General features: G+C 37.3%; 2 protein-coding genes and 3 non-coding genes across 8 annotated transcripts; 1 reads left to right on the forward strand and 4 right to left on the reverse strand.

The window, feature by feature from the left end:
- The first annotated feature begins 42 nt into the window (after positions 1-42).
- trnar-ccu (transfer RNA arginine (anticodon CCU)) lies at positions 43-115 on the forward strand. The gene has a single exon. It is a non-coding gene; the product is annotated as a tRNA-Arg (tRNA).
- Positions 116-1,970: 1,855 nt separating this feature from the next.
- On the reverse strand, positions 1,971-5,649 carry LOC128016136 (40S ribosomal protein SA). The gene is made up of 8 exons (XM_052600566.1): positions 5,490-5,649; positions 4,736-4,907; positions 3,639-3,757; positions 3,121-3,366; positions 2,909-3,037; positions 2,355-2,523; positions 2,202-2,237; positions 1,971-2,111 (listed from the first exon to the last, which is right to left on the reverse strand). Exons 2-8 carry the CDS (start codon positions 4,866-4,868, stop codon positions 2,017-2,019), a joined length of 927 nt encoding a protein of 308 aa, XP_052456526.1. The 5' UTR covers positions 4,869-4,907; positions 5,490-5,649; the 3' UTR covers positions 1,971-2,016.
- Positions 3,458-3,596, reverse strand: LOC128016262 (small nucleolar RNA SNORA62/SNORA6 family). The gene has a single exon (XR_008184116.1). It is a non-coding gene; the product is annotated as a small nucleolar RNA SNORA62/SNORA6 family (small nucleolar RNA).
- On the reverse strand, positions 4,978-5,119 carry LOC128016263 (small nucleolar RNA SNORA62/SNORA6 family). The gene has a single exon (XR_008184117.1). It is a non-coding gene; the product is annotated as a small nucleolar RNA SNORA62/SNORA6 family (small nucleolar RNA).
- A 1,113-nt stretch (positions 5,650-6,762) lies between the features above and the next one.
- Positions 6,763-19,005, reverse strand: LOC128016137 (mitochondrial glycine transporter B-like). 4 transcript variants are annotated; one of them, XM_052600570.1, is made up of 9 exons: positions 18,776-19,005; positions 18,326-18,410; positions 18,022-18,151; positions 13,768-13,892; positions 10,976-11,060; positions 10,377-10,556; positions 10,109-10,277; positions 9,857-10,023; positions 6,763-8,691 (listed from the first exon to the last, which is right to left on the reverse strand). In XM_052600570.1, the coding sequence occupies exons 3-9, from the start codon at positions 18,034-18,036 to the stop codon at positions 8,569-8,571; spliced, it is 864 nt and encodes a 287-aa protein (XP_052456530.1). In that variant the 5' UTR covers positions 18,037-18,151; positions 18,326-18,410; positions 18,776-19,005; the 3' UTR covers positions 6,763-8,568. The 4 variants fall into 4 exon arrangements, with proteins under 4 accessions (XP_052456530.1, XP_052456528.1, XP_052456529.1 ...); XM_052600568.1 differs by having other exon boundaries at positions 18,771-19,005; XM_052600569.1 differs by having other exon boundaries at positions 18,326-19,005.
- Between the last annotated feature and the right edge of the window lie 470 nt (positions 19,006-19,475).

Genomic DNA, 19,475 nt, shown 5'->3' on the forward strand with positions numbered 1-19,475 from the left:
AATATAAAAACAAGGTAAATCTTTCTCGAACAGGTGTCTGAAGCCCCAGTGGCCTAATGGATAAGGCACTGGCCTCCTAAGCCAGGGATTGTGGGTTCGAGTCCCATCTGGGGTGGGACGTTTTCGTTATACCCTAAATACCAACTATATATGTATATACTAGAAATAATAATACACATGCACAAGACACTAATGCTAAAACAAGCAGATCTGAATCAGGCAGAGGTTTGAGATTTTAAGGAATAAAATGGAAATAAGAAATTATGGTGTTCTTTAAATGTAAATGTCTATGGAGCAGACAATGTTGTCTCTAGCAACACTTTTTAGTTAAAAAAAACACCTTAAGGCTAAAATACATAACTATTTTTACCTTCTTATCACACTGGAAAAGTGATATTCTGCAGTATTTTTGTCATTTCGCAGGGCTAGTGCATTATTAAATATCGTTACTAAGAACAAATATCTGTGTACAGAAATCAATGTACAAAGGTAAAACAAGTTTTCATACCCCATTGACAGATGTTTGTTGTTGATTCAGGTATATTCAATTTGGTTCGATTTATATTTCCATTAAATAGTGCACTGATTTAATGTTTTAATGCTCAGATATATGAATTGGAAAACCAAAATACTGAGATGATAATTTTTTGATATGCATGCAACAATAGCCACGTCGTGACTTTATGAATTTAACTTTTAAAGGTCTTAATTTCAGGGTTCCTGCAGGATTTTTAAGATCAAATTTAAGACTTTTTAAGACCTGAACACATAAAATTAATACCATATGAGCGGGGTAGGGCAATGTCTATAGTACCATATAAAGTACCATAAAATTACTGTAAAAAGCTGAATTTACAGTTCAGATACAAGTTTTCACAAAAACAAAGTTTTATAAAATGATAATCTTTATATTTCAGCTTTTAAAGTCAAAAGGATTAATTAATATATTTATTTAAACAATTATTAACAATAATTCATTACGAATGAACCAAATAATTTAAATGGTGGATTCATTTGGCAATAAAACAGCTGTTGCTCAGAGAGGCAATGAAATGATTTTGTTGTTGTTTGAGAAAATATGGTGTCTAAACTGTAAACTCTTAACATTAACTGCATGTATAAAATTTATATCACATTTGTAATCATGCTTGCTTTTGGAGAAAAAAAAATCTCCATGTTTTATTAACTAATGAAATTATATCAGTATTCATTGTCTGGCCCCATCTTAAATTATATGATAATTCCAAAAGCATTTTAATAGACTGATTAATGCATTCAGTGAAAGAACGCGCTCTAATGTATGCGTGCACTCTATAGTTCGGTTTGCCTTTCGCGATATACTCCTATCAAATTGCACATAATTAAACCTACAATAACAATATTATCGCAGAACATACATATTGCACACTCCCGTTTATATTTTTACAATGCATTATCTTCTTATCGATCCACCAGTACACATTTATAGCTCTGTTTTTCTGCAGGGTAAAAACATGGGTCGATTTTCATATTGTTCTGAATTCGGAACAAAACAAGAATTATATTGAAAATGCGCATTCATTCTCTGCCAGCAGGTGGAGCATTTGGTAGAAATATAACTGTTCCCCTGGCCAATAGCACAGCACTGGACTTAGAATGTTCAGCGTTCGCGTTCAATCAGTGAAATCGTAACGTTAGCCTTTTGAAATTTAATCAATAATAAACTATGAAAACTATTTTGATTACAATATGGCCGCTCTCTAATAATGCTGAAAACTGTCAATCGAAACTTTATAATTTCAGGTTCAATGGCCAAAGATTGAATTGCTGCTAGCCAACATAGTCACTCAAATGTCTACGATCAGGCTAATTTAAAAATAATTACAGGAGCTGAGGTGGACTTAATCTATTCTAGATGCTACATTAGACACTTTAACCCTAATTGCTTATTCAGAAATCAGTTTAAAACAAAACCATATCAGAAACAAGACTTTAAACAACCAAGTTTATTGATTTGACAAGCACCGTTAACATCTCTCAAGACCAGTCTGCAGTGGCGCCACCCCAGTCTCCGGCCTGAGCAGTGGGAGCAGCAGACCAATCCTCAGTCGCAGGCTGAGCACTCCAGTCCTCTGATGACGAGAGAAATACAAAATTACACCAAATGTTACACACTTCATTTTGTATTATGCATTTCATGCTACCAAGCAGAAAAACCTTACCTGCAAACACCTCAGCTGGTGCAGCTTTGGCAGGAGCTAAAGTTCAGAAGAGTGGATTAGTTCACACGAATTTCAAATGTTCAGTTGTAAAATTATCCAAATTGTACTGCATGTATAGCATGTGGGGAAATAAATCTACTAGAAGCGGTTTACCCTCAATGCCAGCTGGAAACTGCTGGATGGGCACAGAAGGAACTGGAACACCTTCAGACCAGTCAGCAACCTCAGGCTGGGTGAAGTCAGGCACAGGAGCCGTCCATTCACCCTGGAACTCCTCCTTACCAACAGCCTTCTCAGCTGCAGCCTGCTCTTCCTTCTCAATCTAGAGGTGGAAAGACAATTAGCACTTCTGAACAATTAAAGCAGCGATGGAATAAAGCCATATGGAACAGATTCTGAATATTGGTTGGTTGGATTTAAATTAGCCATATCAGCTTCAATGGTTATTAAATGGCAGACAAAGATTCATCATTTAACAAACATTTTATATAATTTCAACTTAGAAAAAAAAGAATTGTGACCCGTGCATATACATAACTATACATTCTTTAAATTGTATGACCTATACAAACGGTTTTCTCATGTCTAGATTTAAAAAGGGTAGATGCATATTTTTCCCCACAGGATTCACAAATGTGAAATTCTCGGAGCGATTCCAAATCGGTGAACAAGAAGAGAGATCAATACAAGATTATTCTGCATCGTACCTCCTCAGGATCTCTGTAGAAGTACAGATCAGGCATGACCTCCCATGGGTGCTCCCTGGAAATGGTGCCCCTCAACCTCAGCACTTCTCTAGCCAACATCCACCACATCAAACCCACAGAGTGGGGACCCTAAAACAACATTTTAAACCTTAAAACCACATAGAAACACCACTTGCATAAAGTTTAGTTTCAGTTTAGTTTCTCATTCATACCTTGTTGTTACATGGGATGGCAATGTCGACGTATCTCAGAGGGGAGTCTGTGTTGCAGAGGGCAATGGTTGGGATGTTGACGTAAGAAGCTTCAGTCAGTGGCTGATGGTCAGCACGGGGATCTGTCACGATCAGGAGGCGGGGCTCCCTGAAAGCGGCCTGAATCTGATTGGTGAAGGTTCCAGGAGTGAAACGACCAGCGAAGGTGGTTGCACCAGTTGCAGAGGCGAACTTGAGTACAGCTCTCTGACAAGAACAAACCGTGACTGTTAACATCACTAAAATCACCAACCATCATGTTAACAAAAGACATCCTGTGCAAGTGAATGAGTAAAAACACTGTGGCTCAGGTTACTATCAAACCCCAGTCATGGGGCAAAACCCTCATGGTGTTAGCGAAATCCCGGCCAAGTCACTCTAGCACACTTCCGACACCCAAACACCGACAGCAGTGCCAGGTTTTAATAATGTGCCTGGTAAAAAGCTCTTTCGTTAACTAGTCATGGAGGGTCAATCACCTGGCCAGTGTTTCTGGAGGAGATAACGCAAACATCAGCTGGATTCTCAATGGCAACAATGGCACGAGCAGCCAACAGCAGTTTCTCCCAGGTCTTCTTAAGGTTGATTATGTACACGCCTGCAGAAGTGCAAACATAGGATCAGTGGATCCGAAACGATAAAAAAACTTTTGATAAAATATTTTCTTGACTTTAAACGTTTCCATAAATTAACATTTCACATGTGAGCATTAACTGACATTAGAAAACCATGAACAAGACATGCAGGTAAACTTTGTGTTGATTAAAAATGAAACTAATTTATCATTTGTTTTTATTTTTTTATTTATCATTTGTGCAAACCACAGTTGTAAAGAAAATTTTGATTGTCAAACCACAGTGAGAAACATTTCATCTCATAAAACATCTTGTGCTGCCGTTTACACTTGGGTCCAATGTATCAAGAACTTCAGTGATTTACTATTTTTAACTACAATTATCAAAAAAAACCTAATTTTTAGTTTTATAAACAAGTTAGAAAACTGTTTTAAACATTAAACCCTCAAGCTTTTGTTTTGGTCAAAAAGTCTTATTAAAAAGTCTGATTAACCATGGGTTTATAAATGTAAGTAAATGTGTTTAAATGGTGAAAATGTGGATAAAGAGGTCATTGGTGCATGTCGTGATCACAAATTAATTTTAATGACTGGCTGATAACTTTTCAGACCGACACAAAAACTGAATGCGGTCAAATCAGCATTTCTTTTCTTACAGAGAGGGATTCTGATATCTTTTCCATCACACCTCAATGAAAACTGGCCAACCAATAGGATGCATGCTTTGTCACATGCCATTTTCTTCTCATTGGTCACTGAGCAAACAAATTGCATACAAAAATCTGAACAATGCTTAACTTAAGCAATATAGCATTCTTTACATTTTATTTCAATTGAAGTGGTTTTAGTTTCTCATTTTATGATTTAATCCAGCTTTTAATGAACTTTCACCCACCTGCAGTTCCCTAACAAACCCCAGTAAGTTAGTGACCTACAAGGATTAACAAAGCACCAGCAAGGCATTTCGCAGCCACATCACCCCTGTCTTCTTGCACTTCTTACCGTCACTCTTTCTCTTGTAGACATACTGCTCCATCTGGAAGTCCAGGTTGGTTCCTCCCAGATGAGTTCCAGCTGCCAGGAACTTCAGCACATCCTCCTCCTTCATCTGAAGGACATCCAGACCTCCGGACATCGTGACCACTTTCCCTGCGTAACGACTTTAGTGGGAGAGCTGGAAGGAAACACATACAGGGGGCTTAGTCGACAAGAAATTATTGACAAGTATTTCTGGCTTGAAGGATGAATGTAGCTCAGGTTGCTATCAAACCCCAGTCATAGGACGCATCAGCCCTACTGGTGTTAGCGAAATCCCGGCTGAATCACTTTAGCACACTTCCGACACCTTCACACCGACATCAGTGCGAGGCTTTAACGGTGTGCAGGCCTTATCCGATTTCAAGTCATCTTTATAACGTCAGATGCCACACGTTACCGTTAACTCACTAAAGAAATTATGAACTTATTTCCACGATGAACTATAAGAGATCTTAGAAGGGATGTAGACATTTGATGTGAACCAAAATACTCATGTTAAATAGTCTTACGAGTGACCACTGCGCGCGCGCTACTCACTGTAGCCGTACACGCGCTTCTCGTGCGAGATAAACCGTTGAGACTCAGGCCCAAGTCACAGATTTTAAAAGAACTCACGGAAACTTCACATTTGACATTTTTGATGAATACTGGCAAAATTAACCTTTATTCAAAACAGTACGACTCAAATAGACGACAGAATTATAACATTTCTGCTCACCACGAGACAACGCCGTATGGAGTTCTGCACCTCACGGCGAAAAGAGGGCGGGATGAGGAAATTACGTCCTTTATATACCCGGGTGTCCACCAATCACACGAGAAGATTTCTTGCTCTTTGCTTTCAATGTGTCTAATCAAATTAACATAGCACTCCTACCGGACCGGTGGAAGATTTCACACGCGTGAGGTCTCTACTCACATAACCCTCAGTTCATCTGTTCAATAAAAAACGGGCTCTTAAAAGGTTTTGATGTTTTTTTTTCCAAGGTTAGATTTCCAACGATTTGCTAATGCGTGGACTGCATTACACACACATACACACGCGAGTAGAAATCAGGGTTATTATAGTTAAGTGAAACTAAAAGCATACAGTACAATATTCTTACTTGAAATAAATATTAAATTAAATAATATGAAAACATTTGTTTTAAAGATATTCTATTCCCCAAGTCGACATTTCCCATTTTTATTTAGTGTTACTTGATATAATAAAACAACTAAAACTAAACCAAAAAATATTTTGAAGTTACATATAGATATATTAAAAATGACTAAAACAACAGAATTACTCAAACTTGTTATGCTAATATGAAAAATAAATAAATAAATAAAACTATAATAGTATCTAAGTTAAACGAACACTGGTACCAGTAGGCAATGTTAAAAAAAGAAAAAATAGAAAACTTAATTATTAAATAAACTCTAAAATTGCAAATATTACATTCTATATAAGCAAATTACATCATGTAATGTGCTGTTTTGTGTATTGTTTATACCATGTTAACTCCATCAAATAGCAGCACAAGTTTAATGTCTGCATTCTGGTTTATGCTGGACATTATTATGAGATCATTATTATTTCCTTAAGGAGCCTTCTGAAAACTATGCTCGAGTCATTTTGCAGGTATAAAAAAAGCAGACAGTAGACTGATGAGGTCTGGTGTCTGTGTTATAATCACTGCTAGTTGTTTGATTTGTGTCACAGCAGTGGTTCAGTCCCTCTAGTGTCCTCATACCTGACCCTCTTTACACTGTCTGGCTGCATGTCTGGGGACACAGAGCTGTCCGGCTGTCAGGGTCTGTACCATCAGCAGCACCCAGCAGAGCACAAAAACAGCAAAGCAAGACCGTTTGTGCCACGTTAACAGTATACTAAACCATTGTTCTCAGTTTTTTTCCCTAGCAAAAAGCACAAAAAGGGCATTACTGATTTTTATCCATCTTTGCTAAGTTACAAAACCACCTGCAAAACAAAAACCTTTCACAACCAATTATAAAACAGGGCAGATTTATTCACATTTTTAAATAGGCGTAACATTTGCATTTACAAATATTGTCACATACAGACAAAATATCAACAATATTGGCAATAAGAAATGCTGAAGAGACAATACTGATCGTGTGACGGCAAAAGAGTATCTCCACAGTACAGCACAAAGGCTTACATAGCAACACGTGACCAACCAACACACACACGCACGCACACACACACACAGAATCAGTTTAAATGCAATCAGCTTTACTGAATTTAAAGTGCTTTCACAAACTATATGCATGTTGTATGCAGTGATCGAAACTTATGAACCCACTTAACTGATATAAAACTAGTGTATTACTAAGCTTCAAATGTCTTACAAATTTCATACAATGGGAATTGAACCGCATCTTTCTTTGTCAGGAATAAGCCAATCTAATTATAATCAAGACAATTTAAAACAATTATTTTATGGAATTGAATTCCGCAAACTAAATTTAATTTTAATTACTGGAGAATAACACATTCCTGAATTTAAATAGCCAGTCATTTGACGTATATAATGATCCTTTAAGTACAATCAAAACTTTTAATACAAAAGGAAAGAAATTATATTTGGCTTAAATAAATCAAATTCTATTTCGAATCCATAAATATTTTTGCATTGTGACATTATTTACAAGACAATTAAGTATATTTCGCATAAAAACCTATTACTGTGATGAATATATATATATATTTTTGTAATGCAGATTTGGGGAGAAAAGGTGCCTAAAAGAAATGGAACTAATGTCACAATGCCAGTAATCCTAATGATTCTCATAAGCTTCATTTTCTCAACAAATTTTAAGTTTGAACAACCACCCGGACATGTTTTTGACAGACTTTCTAAAACTGCCCCATGGGTCATGTTGAATCAACATTACACTGTGTTCACACCGAGCACCACTGATGACACTATGGAGTCTTACATTGGTTTCACACAAAATACAACGTTTGCAAATACAATAAATGAAGTATTGCAATTTCAAACATTGTTTTCCCAGGAACAATAACACTTGTTCTATTTCTTTAATAAATATTAAATGTTTCTCCAGGTTTAAATCTTACTAAGCCTCATTCAATCCAAATCTAAGCTTTGTCTGCATTCAGGAGTGAGCGTTCCAGCCACACAGCACAGGAAATCAGTAGAACAGCACAAATCATCGCATAGAGACGAGCAATTATGTTTGGAACGGAGTATGTTGGTGAGACAGTCATGTGTTGTCAGTTGAGTTTCTCAGCCCTAGAGTAATTCGGACTGATTGCTGGAGTATTATGTCAACATGTCTTTGTAACACCAGTCTCTTGGACACTCACTAAGCCTCATCATCGACTAAAAATTATTTAGGCTTAGGAACTATCTCATCACTTTTCAATGACACTGAGACATGTAGTATATTAAGGTTAATTGACAAGAAGGGGATTTTCTTCTTGTGAAACTAGTGTTTTCTTGTGAGCTGACGGTCTCTCATTGGTATTCTTCAGTGCGGACCCCTGTCTCAATATGCAGGCAGACAAACTCACATTGTGGCAATTTAGGAATGTCACTGTCAGAGGTGTCACAGGGTAAAGACTGCACCTGAAAACACTAACACACACAGACAATCACACACACACATACCTATTATTACCGGTACCTCAGCCAACACTAGCTGCTTTTGTTTTTATCAATCCTTCAAGGATAATAGAATGCCATCTTTTCACCACCATCTGAAAAGCACACACTCCTGTATCGGACACACACAGAATGAAGTCCACATATAAAGTGTGAGGGGTGTCTTTAGGACTTCAGTCCCATGCGTGCCATCAGCTGCTCGTACACAGTCCAGGCCATGGCAGCCATAAGGGTTCTCCTCAGAGAACGAGGAACTGCTCCTCGAAAGAACCCGCTCAAGCCATGCTTCTAAAATCAGAAGAGAGAGAGAAAAGAATAAAAATTCTGTAACTGACTTAATCTAAGAGACTTTAATCTGCTGACAAAAGATCTGACTTAAGAACCTGACACAGCATGTACTCCACACATAAAATACACCAAATGTGTTTAAAAACATTATAAAATACAGAACAACTTTCACAATTCCTTTAACTTCTGTAATGTGATAGTCAAGTTTGAAACAGAACATTTAGACGAAAATTACTGCACATGGCTACATTTTTATATACATGTTATATCAAATTTGTTATGTGCATTTTTATTTAATTATAAAAGCAGGATAACTTTTTTTAAATAATTACACATTTATAATAAATAAAAACAATTAAGAATTTTACCAACAAAATGTAGCTTCTAAAAATATACGGTAAGCAAATATAAAGTAATAAAGTAGAAAAAAGACAATTAAAAGTGATAAACAAAAACAAATTTTAGTATCTGAAAGTTTACGGACAAACATAGTAATATATTTGTATTTTTTTCTCAGCATTATTGCCGTTTGATTCTTACTGATCACATTACAGACAGTGGCAGCTTTAATAGGCTGCGTTCACACTAATGTACAGATCTATTTCAACATATCAGATGTTTTGTCCAGTTCTGAAAACATAGCTGACTGGGTTTACATCAAATTTGTATCATAAAAGTATTCAGAGATTTAGAGAGCTTCAGGACAAACAAACAAAAAGTGAATGTGATAGTCTGTCAGTACATGAGTTTTGTGCATCTAATACATACTGCATTCAAAACTATGAAATGGTAAAAATGGTACACCACTGTTCAAAAATCTGAAATATTGTGAAATATAATTTAAAATAACTGTTTTCTATTTGAATATATTTTAAAATGTCATTTAATCCGGTGAACAAAGCTGAATTTTCAGCATCATTACTCCAGTCTTCAGCATCACATGATACTTCAGAAATTATTCTAATATGCTGATTTGCTGCTTAAATAACATTTCTTATTATAATCAATATTTAAACTCGTTTCAACAACTTTTATGGAAACTTTAAAACATATTTTTAGGTTTCTTTGATGAATCAAATAATTTAAATACAAAATTTGAATTTTGTATTTGAAAACATTTTCAAAGGTCACTAAAGACAAATATGATTTATCCCACGATGCTTACAGTATAAACATGATGTACAGCATCCCTGGTTTTGGGATACAATGCTGGGCTCACTTGCATGTGGGTTTTGATCACATCTGCTGGCTGAGTGGCTAGAGACGCCAAAATACCAGCCACCACACCACAGCCAAAATTAACCAGTGGAACAAAGGAGGATGAGCTGATCTCTGAGTGTGTGAGAGAGAGCAGACATTATCAAACAATGCCAAATCCTCAGATTTCATCACAATCATGACTTGATCAGGAGCTCACCCTGTGGCAAAGCCTTTTTGGCCTGGCTGTAGAACATGACATAGATGCCAGAGAAAGGAGCGTCTCGGAGTAAAGTCGCTGTGAGCCCAGAGTAAAGCGCCCTCGGTCCTTCGTTCTGACACACACTTTTAAGAGCACCAGCTACACTTATGTAATTGTACCGCCCACTCTGAAATAAAACATGCAACAGTGAATTAACACACAGATGCATCAGAAGACCTGCATTTTCAATGTGCATACAGTGTCAGAGCGGAGTAATAATACTCACTTCAAAACGAGTCTTAATGACTGTGATGGGCAGCATGGCCACACCTGCCACACAACGAGCCCCCGCCCCTAGCAACACCGCCTCCCCTGCATTCGGAGACCTATCCAGGAAGAAGTGCTGCTTCAGCGAGTAAAATGTGCTGAAGTAGATCCCTACACCAGGGATACAGCGCATGAACGACTGTAGGGGACAAAAAAAGAAAATAATAATGATGTATTGAAATTTTGGCAACCAGTTCAGTTCAAGCGGCAGCATGGAGATGAACCAATCATCTCTTTAATTTTACTACTAGTTGTAGCACAAAAAAAGTTATTCATTTCAGTTTTCAGCAAAGTGCATCCTGAATTTTCGGTTTCACCATCAACAAAACAGGTTTAAAAAAAAGCAAATCGATACGATACTTTTAATCGATACGATATGTAATTATATTCCTCACAGGACTCATTTTTGTTTGTACCACATTAAGTATGTGGTTTACAGTTGCAATAAAATGAAGAATTGGAAGAATGTCTGCGATCACAACACTGATGCTGTCGTGAGATCAAACAGTGAGCGAGGACCAAAGGAAATGGACACAGCAGCAAACACACTTGACTCACCGGTGTAACCCCCTTCCACAGGCCAAGCAGCTTCTCTGTGCGGATCACGTTGAAAAAGACTGTAATCATCCCCACTTTAGGAGCACTGAGAGACAAAGACAGAAAATAAAAATGGTCACGAGGGACATGGACAGAGAGATAAAGAAGGGTGAAGGAGACAAATATCTTTGAGTTTAGATGGCATGATGAGCACATAGGGACACATAATATGACATGGGTAACATTTTATTCTCTGCCAAGCTGAGAGAGGCAGACAGTTTAATAACAGAGCACTCCCACACAGCATACAGAGAGGACACGTTATATAAACACAGGCACATACACTCCACACGCATCTCACCAAAAAATAAAAGCTACAGCCGCACAGTTGCCACGCCAACTGAAAGGGTAGCAAAACCAAAGTGCATCCATCCATGATAAAAAGTGTAAGCTCTGGTGAGAAATGACAAATGCAGAAGCACAGAGGAGAGAGCAAAGACTAAAATTAAGATTTTGGATTCTAAGACAAGAGGACACTGGTTTTCTTTTGCTAAACAAAGGAAACTTTGCTTCTGTAAACACAACAATGGTTCTCGCGAGACTGATTAAATATCAACAGCCATTCACTGCCATTATAAAGCCTGGAAGAGCCAGGACATTTTTTAATGTAACTCTGATTGTATTTGTCTGAAATAGGGTTGGGTACCTGGAACCGGTTCTTATTCAGAACTGAATCTGACTTTGAAAAGAACCGGAACCGTGAGCAATTTCTAAGTTTCGCTTCTGAAAACGGTTCTGGTGCCACATGTGACCAAGCGCTGTGAGCAGTCTTCAGCCGTGTTCTGACGATTCAGCGTTTCCCATAAAAGATGTCACAAAGCAAATAACAGAAATGCCGCCCTGCCTCTTTAATTACTGAGTATATTGATATGTTTAGTCTGACTGCATATGTACTGGCAGGGCGCAGCACTTGCTGCCACTAAATTACATTATATTTGTCCCATATTGTCATTAATATACATATTATGACTTGACTTCAACTTGGACCACTAAATAAATAGACTGCAATTTTTATGTAAGTATGAGGGTTAGATTATTTAGTGTACAGGTCATTTTTAAGAGTGATAAAGTGATAAAAAGTATTTATTTTAATGCATTTTAAATTTTAATAAATGTGGAAACCACTCATTGCATCACACCATCTCCTTCCTGCATTATTATTTGTAAAATAGCGGCTTTATGGAGTTTGTGTATACATGGTTATAAGTATAATTATATTTCATTAATTGAGGGAAACGAACAAGTACCTTAGCCCTCAAGGGACTATTTGGCCAACCATCTTATTTCTGCTTGAAAAGCAAAATGTTATTGATAGTGTAAAAAACATCAACTTTGAAACACATGCTGATTGATGGACTAGCATTACTTACTACCTTCCAGAAACACTACCTTTAATGAAGGTAAAATAGTAAAAAACATAATAATAGTTCATTTAAATGGAACCAGAACTGGAAAATTTCTAACAATACCCAACCCTACTTATGAAAATCGGCATACTGTATTATATGTTGAATTTTGCCATTGCCAACCTTTAAATTAGGTTGACAGTAACTAATAAACAGTATTGAGCATTGAGTATTGTGCATTTTTCCTTACCACTATTTTTCAAAAGTTGTTTAATGATTTTAATGGAACTGGAATCAGAACCGGAAAATTTCTAACGATTTCCAACCCTAGTCTGAAAGAAGAAAGTCAGATACTGTACACTTAGGATGATTTGAGGGTATAAGTCAGGGGTAGGCAAGTTCGGTCCTAGAGAGCCGCAGTCCAGCACAGTTCAACTCAAACCCTGAAAAAAAAAAAAAAAACTCACCTGCCTGTATTTTAGTAATCCTGAATGGATTGATGAGCTTGTTCAGGTGTGTTTGATTAGGGTTGAAGCTGAACTCTGCAGGTCTGCCACACTCTAGGACCGAACTTGCCTCAAATCATGGGGTAATTTTCATTTTTGGGTGAACTATCCCTTTAAATGGGTCCTATTATGCTCTTTAACAAAATCTTGATTTTGTTTTGTGGTGTACTATACAGGCTCTCATACTAGGTTGTTAGAAAAACACAATATTTTTCACATATTTTACATTATAACAACAACTCTCTCCCCAGTCTAGTATGAACGGCTCGAATAGTTCCTGTATCAAATGATGGCCTGGATTCTGAAATACAAAATGTGCTGTGATTGGTTAGCTGGGTCAGTGTGTGCTGTGATTGGTTAGCTGGGTCAGTGTTTGCTGTGATTGGTTAGCTGGATCAGCGTGTGTTGTGATTGGCAGCACTCGGTGCCTGGTCAGCAAATGTATGCCCCTTACCTGCGAGCTTCAGTGTAAATATTGCGTCAAAATCAAATCAATTTGAGCGTGATTAAAACCCAGATGATTGTAACCACTCTTAAGTTTGTCTGCCTTGGGAAAGCTATAGCGCATCTCCAACATTTCACTGACATTCTCTAGTGCAGCTCAACCAGGTCTCGTCCCATTCGTCGATATCTGTGATATCACAAATCCTGGAAAATATGCGTTGAAGTCCAAACGAGTCGTTTGTTGTAGTTTTTGAAAAGTAATTTCTCCTTTTGAATTGGTCTTTGAGCTTGTTGAACTAAAGTTAAACAAGACATGTTTATTATCTGTCAGTCAAGTCCAACTAAGACTAGACATCTAATACCAGATAAAGATCAAAGACAGCAGCCTAACGGCAGGCTTATGTCTAGACTTGGTCAGCGAGGGTCCCAGCAGGCATGTCAGTTGGTGGCGTCTTACCCTGGGTGCATGTTGTTCTGCAGGGTCTGCAGTCTGGTCTTCACCAGATCCAACGGCTGGAACAGCAGAGTGGAGCAGGTGCCGCTGAGAGAGCCACACATGAAGGCCTTCAGGGCAGGATAAGCCTGAGAGGACAAACCCAGAAACACAGAGTTTGAGAAAACAAGGATTGAAAGAGAAGACAAAGGTTAAATTTAGAAAAGAGTATGAGGGGATGGATATAAAATGTGGGGTGATGGCAGAGAAGTCAAATAATAGTAAGATGAACAGAAAGATCACATGATGAAACTAGAGTTTAAGAGAATACAATTAAGGCAGCACCTTAAAGGGGTCATATTCAACACAGTACTACCATTTTGTTTATTTTCCTTTAAGTCTACTTAGAATATTAGTCCAAATTTGTTGCACCAAAAACAGTTATAGTTTAGATCTATGACCATCTTTCACCTCTGACCCCTAGAATAAAACAGGTTGTTTTCGCTAGTGTTCATATAAGATGAAATGTGTAATTCCTGAAACAGTAGTGATGGGTATCAATACATATTTACAGATTTGATTCTAATTTACAAGCCCGATCCAGCTCATTTGAGTATTTTCCAACTGTGCATTTTTTGCTCACATACGAAATCTCTCATCAAATCCTGTAAATTATAGAAGACAGTGCTTCAGACTAATTCAAACATCTATTTGTTAAACCCGTCTAATAAATGACTGACCTCATGAATATTATATTTTGTATTGTTTTTACTCACTGCTGTATTGCTGATTGTATGTCTACATCTTTCTTTGTTTAGATAATAAAGTAAAGATTTTTATAAAACAAAAAAACAAAGGCCTCCCTACAAAATACCATGTGTGCCGCACACGACCTGAAAAGTGAAGCTAAAAAATGTTTTGATCGCCATCTGGTGGCTGGCTGCAGTCATAAATCCCCCAAATGGGATATAAGCCACATAAATAATCTTATTACACTTCAAATATGTTTTTCCTAAAGATGATTTCCATCATTTTAAGTAGTTCTCTAGTAAAGTTAACGTATGTTCAAGTTTGGTTTCACTTTTTAATAGTGGAAGGAAGCGGAGACTCAATTCCTCGATATACTTCAAACTAAATTGAAGAACAAACTGATTTCATTTCGAACAAAATCAGTCCAAAACGAAGTTCACTTCACAGCTGACCAAAGTGAACATTCTGGAGGAGTTTGTTATGGCTCCTAAACACCTTTGAGCTTCCATTGGTCCGTGGCAGTTACACAATCAGTGTGTGTGTTATGAATCTCCACCTTCTTTGACATGCAATTTTTTCCCACCGGTTTGTTTCTCATTCTATGGAGTTCTGACCATAGAACACCCTCTCCTGAATACACTGGAGTGTCAAATGGAGTATGATCGCTCGCGAAAAGACTTTAAAGATTCAGAAAGCATTTAATTCCTAGAAAGAAACTGAAACGAAGCATGGTGTCGACGACCCAGAGTTATGCAAAAAGTAATGTAGAGAAACATCCAAGACAAGTTTTCCAAAGCCATGAAAAAAATGAAAGGAAAGCGTAAAGATATAAGGTGACAAGTACTAAATACATGCATTTCAAATAAATGTTACACCATACTGTTGCTGCTGTTGTTCTTTCAATAAGCAAATTTAAAGGGTATACAATAAATGAAATGCCAAACGAATATACAATAAACCGTTGTTTTTTATCAAAAGTAAATCATGGCACCACATAAAATTTTAAGAGGTGTAACAATTTATCCAGTTTAATAAAATAAATGAACACTAATAAAATAAAATAACAAACTGACTCCAACATTTTTTCTACATCATGCTAATGTTTTCAGTCTATGAGCCATTCAGAATTCCCATAAATGACTGATTATGGAAATAGAATGGTTCTTTTGTATTGTAAACATGATACTTGACTCTGAACTGCTGTTAATCATTATTCTTTTGTCTATAATATTCTGACCATTGGGCCAGTCTCACACCTAGATTGCTTACCCTTCATCATTTCATTGTTTTATTGTTTAGGGGATACGTGCGAGCATCGCGATATGTTATTATTTACATTAATCTTAACCCGCCTCCAACAGCGCGGGGATGTTGGAATGTTCGGAAACAGTATATCGTCACATAGCCTTTTCAAACTTCTTTTTGCCTCCAAACAAAGAACGTAAATTAACTTTGTTTGAAGTATATCGGGGCCTTCATCATCCATCTATTTTTACAGTCACCAAAATAAAAGTTTGGTTTAACTTAAATATATGACCAAAAAAAAATCAATATTGTGTTGTAAATTTTGTATTTTATTCAATTGATTAGACAAGCTTTCTGATTATTAAAATGAAGGGGAAAAAAACGATTTTGGAAAGTAGAATAAATATAAAACAAAACAAAATAAAACAGGCTTGTAAAAAATAAAATAAAAAGACACTTCATATGGCTGAAAAATGGAAACATGGGCATCCATATGCTAATGTCATCAAGGAGTGCAGTCATAAACCCCGCCCTCTTTATGTAAATGAATGGGATATGAACTAAATAATCTAATTACACCTCAAATAAGTTTTTACTAAAGATGGTTTCCATCATTTTGCAGCTTGGTTTTCATTAACATTCTGGGTGGACTAGGAAGGGAGCTCTGCATTGTAAAAGTTTTATTTCATAAGAGCAGAATAATTCAGTTTTCCATGTTATGCCCCCTTTAACAGGCTTGGGTACACAATTGCCTATCTACTACAAGGGCACTAAAAAACACCACAGTGACCAAAACTGACACCACAGATAAAAGGATATTCTCACACACTGAATATCCATCCTATATTTAGAGCCCTGCATGGACACCAAACCTTAAATTACATTTATGCAACGTACATTTATGCGAAAAAGTAATATTGTGTTTTTGTATGACCACATGTACACATGAACGCACATCAAAACTGACCATAATAAAGAATCACACCCAACACAGATGCACAACAGCACACTGACACCGTCAGCAACATCACACGCACACTGACATGCACATCAAGACTCGAGCACTGCCGACAGACTCCTTGGAGCAATGAGATTCATTTAGAAGCACGAAAACAGCAAGACACAACTGAAAGGCAGACGCACACACAACTGCACAGAAGCACACACCAGAGAAACATACAGTGAACCACTGACTAATCTGCCCTACCTTTCCCAGGCTGCTGGTAGATTTGAGCTGAGGGTCCTTTTTCTCTTGCATCTCTCTCTCTCTCTCTCTCTCTCACTCACTCACTCTTTCTGCTACCACGAACAGCACATGACAGAGTAAGCCCCCATCTCTCTCCTCTCAAACACAATACCCACAAATCTCTCTTTAACCTCCTCCCACCCAGCAGCAGGAGATTCAATGGCTTAATCCAGAAGCTTCCGATCTCAGCACTGGCTTTCTGCACTCCTTAGCGCACATAAATGCACATCCGTGTTCCAGATCAAGTGCTTTGAGAACAGTCTGAGTCATGCAGTCGCTAAAGGCATATGTATATGTGTGTGTGTGAGTGTGTGCTTGTGTGGATGTGACAGAGGAAATGTGGGTCATACATTGGATGCATGCATCAGCCGGGTAGCACAACAAAGAAAATGACTTTCAGATATTTATATGTCTTTTGCACATAAAAAAAAAATTTGGGCTGAGAAAAACAGTGTCACTAAAACATGCACACTCCCCCAGCCTTCCAATACACATAAGAAATGAAAAATGATAAGACATAAGTGCTTTTATCTACTAGTGAAAGACTGAAATGACGGTCAAAACAACAATTCTGCAGGTTTTTGGGCCTTTTGAGACATTCAGCATCAGCCGGTGACTATGACAGATTGGTCAGTAAACACATGAAGAAGTTTTTTCATCAGTTAAAATATACTGAAATATAAAGATTAAAATATTTTAGTGAATTCTGAGCTGATATTTTGTGAAATAAGTATGTATGTTTCTTTGAGTATCAGTGAATTTTATTATGTCTTGACTTTATGTTTTATTTTGAACAACCACTAGTCTCTCCCCAAAAGAATGTCACACATTCAAGCTGATGTTACTGTTTAGTAAGCAATCAGCATTGCAGAATATATCAGAAAAAAGTGTCACCGTCACTTTTTAATAGCTAGTCAGTTTAAGTAGCTCAATCTCAGGCTATTCTAATATATTCACCTGCAAGTTATTCAATATTTCATGCTTCACTTCAGTAAAACAAATCTACAGTAAAGCACACATCCTTGGCACCAACTCACCAGGGCAACCTCCATTGCAGATGGAGAGGATGATGATGAAGCTTGCACAGAAGAAGAGCTCAACTTCCGCCCTTTGATCTCTTCTATGGCCGATGGGTGATGTCAGAGACGTTAAAGCTTTGATTCCAGACTGTATGAGGGAGAAATTAATTTAATACCCAACCTGCTTAAGTAAGCACTGCTACAATCACAAACAACAAATGCACACAATCAAGACAAACTAGTCGTTGGGGGAATGTTTGTGTGTGTGTTGGTGGGGGGGGGGGGGGGGGGGTTAAGTTATATTTAATAATGTTTAACTTACCTGTCTCTTATGGTCCGAAGAAGGAAGAGTGAATGAGGACTGACTGACATCATGATTCTCGTTCTTTCTGTCACTTTACGCACAGCTGTCAACAGTAACGTTACATACGGAGCCGACAAATTTAAACACAGAAATCGCCATTTAATTATTATAATATTGCATAAACATGTATAAATCTGCAGCATACCATATAATTAAATGTCAAATAAAACATACTAAAGCAGATCTTAGTAAAAGCTAATGCTAATTTATCTGGCCTAGCATACTTCAAATATACCCTGCAACGGCTAAAACTGATAGTGTTTTCTTAGTAAAATACAAAACTGACAATAAACACATTAGAAAATATTGGAAATAAAGTGGTGCACTACACGTCAGCTGATTTCTGTCAGTTAGCCGGTAATGCTAAGTCACCTCTCACTCCATCACAAGCCATAAACTTTACCTTACATAACGTTACAGTTGTTCTGTTTTCCAGTATCTAAAAAAAATATTTCCCGGCAATCAACGAAACGTTTACTAAATTTGCGGTGAAACAGCAGGCGTTCGTTACACTACAGTTTTCAACATCACATTTCTGCTCGGACACCGTGAGCAGTGAGTTTGGAGCGGAGCTACGTTTGCGCGAGAAAGTTGTGCGTTGTTTGCGTAACTCCTACGTTACTTACTAGACGCGTAGTCTGCAGAACAACGAGCAAGAACCCTTTCTTTTACTGTCTATGGCAAGAACCGGTTTCAGCTCGATTATTCCAGCGCCGGTTGCACTTGATGCCCTCCCACTGACTGAAGCTCTGAGGTAAATATCTTCCCAAACACTAAATTGATTTAACACTGATGTCATCTCTTGTGCTAAATTGGGCATTCTTTCGAATTAAACGAAAGTTAAGCCATGGGTTTTAAAAAACGTATTTTTGAATGGCCTATTAGAAGTATTAATAAAGACTGCAGTTTATTACTGGTATTAGTCATTGATTGAAGATTCTGTCCCTTTTTAGTGCAAGAAACCCCATCAAGACTCGGTTTAATTTAGTTATAAACTCAGAAGCTAATTTAAAATTAAGTACAGTAACGTTACATTTATTACATAAGAAAGCTAACGTTACACAGAAGCAACCCAGTGTTTCCAAAAGGCCGCTTTTTTCCTTTTGTT

The sequence above is a fragment of the Carassius gibelio genome, chromosome A6 (assembly GCF_023724105.1).
Source record: "Carassius gibelio isolate Cgi1373 ecotype wild population from Czech Republic chromosome A6, carGib1.2-hapl.c, whole genome shotgun sequence".
In the NCBI taxonomy this organism is placed as follows: Eukaryota; Metazoa; Chordata; class Actinopteri; order Cypriniformes; family Cyprinidae; genus Carassius; species Carassius gibelio.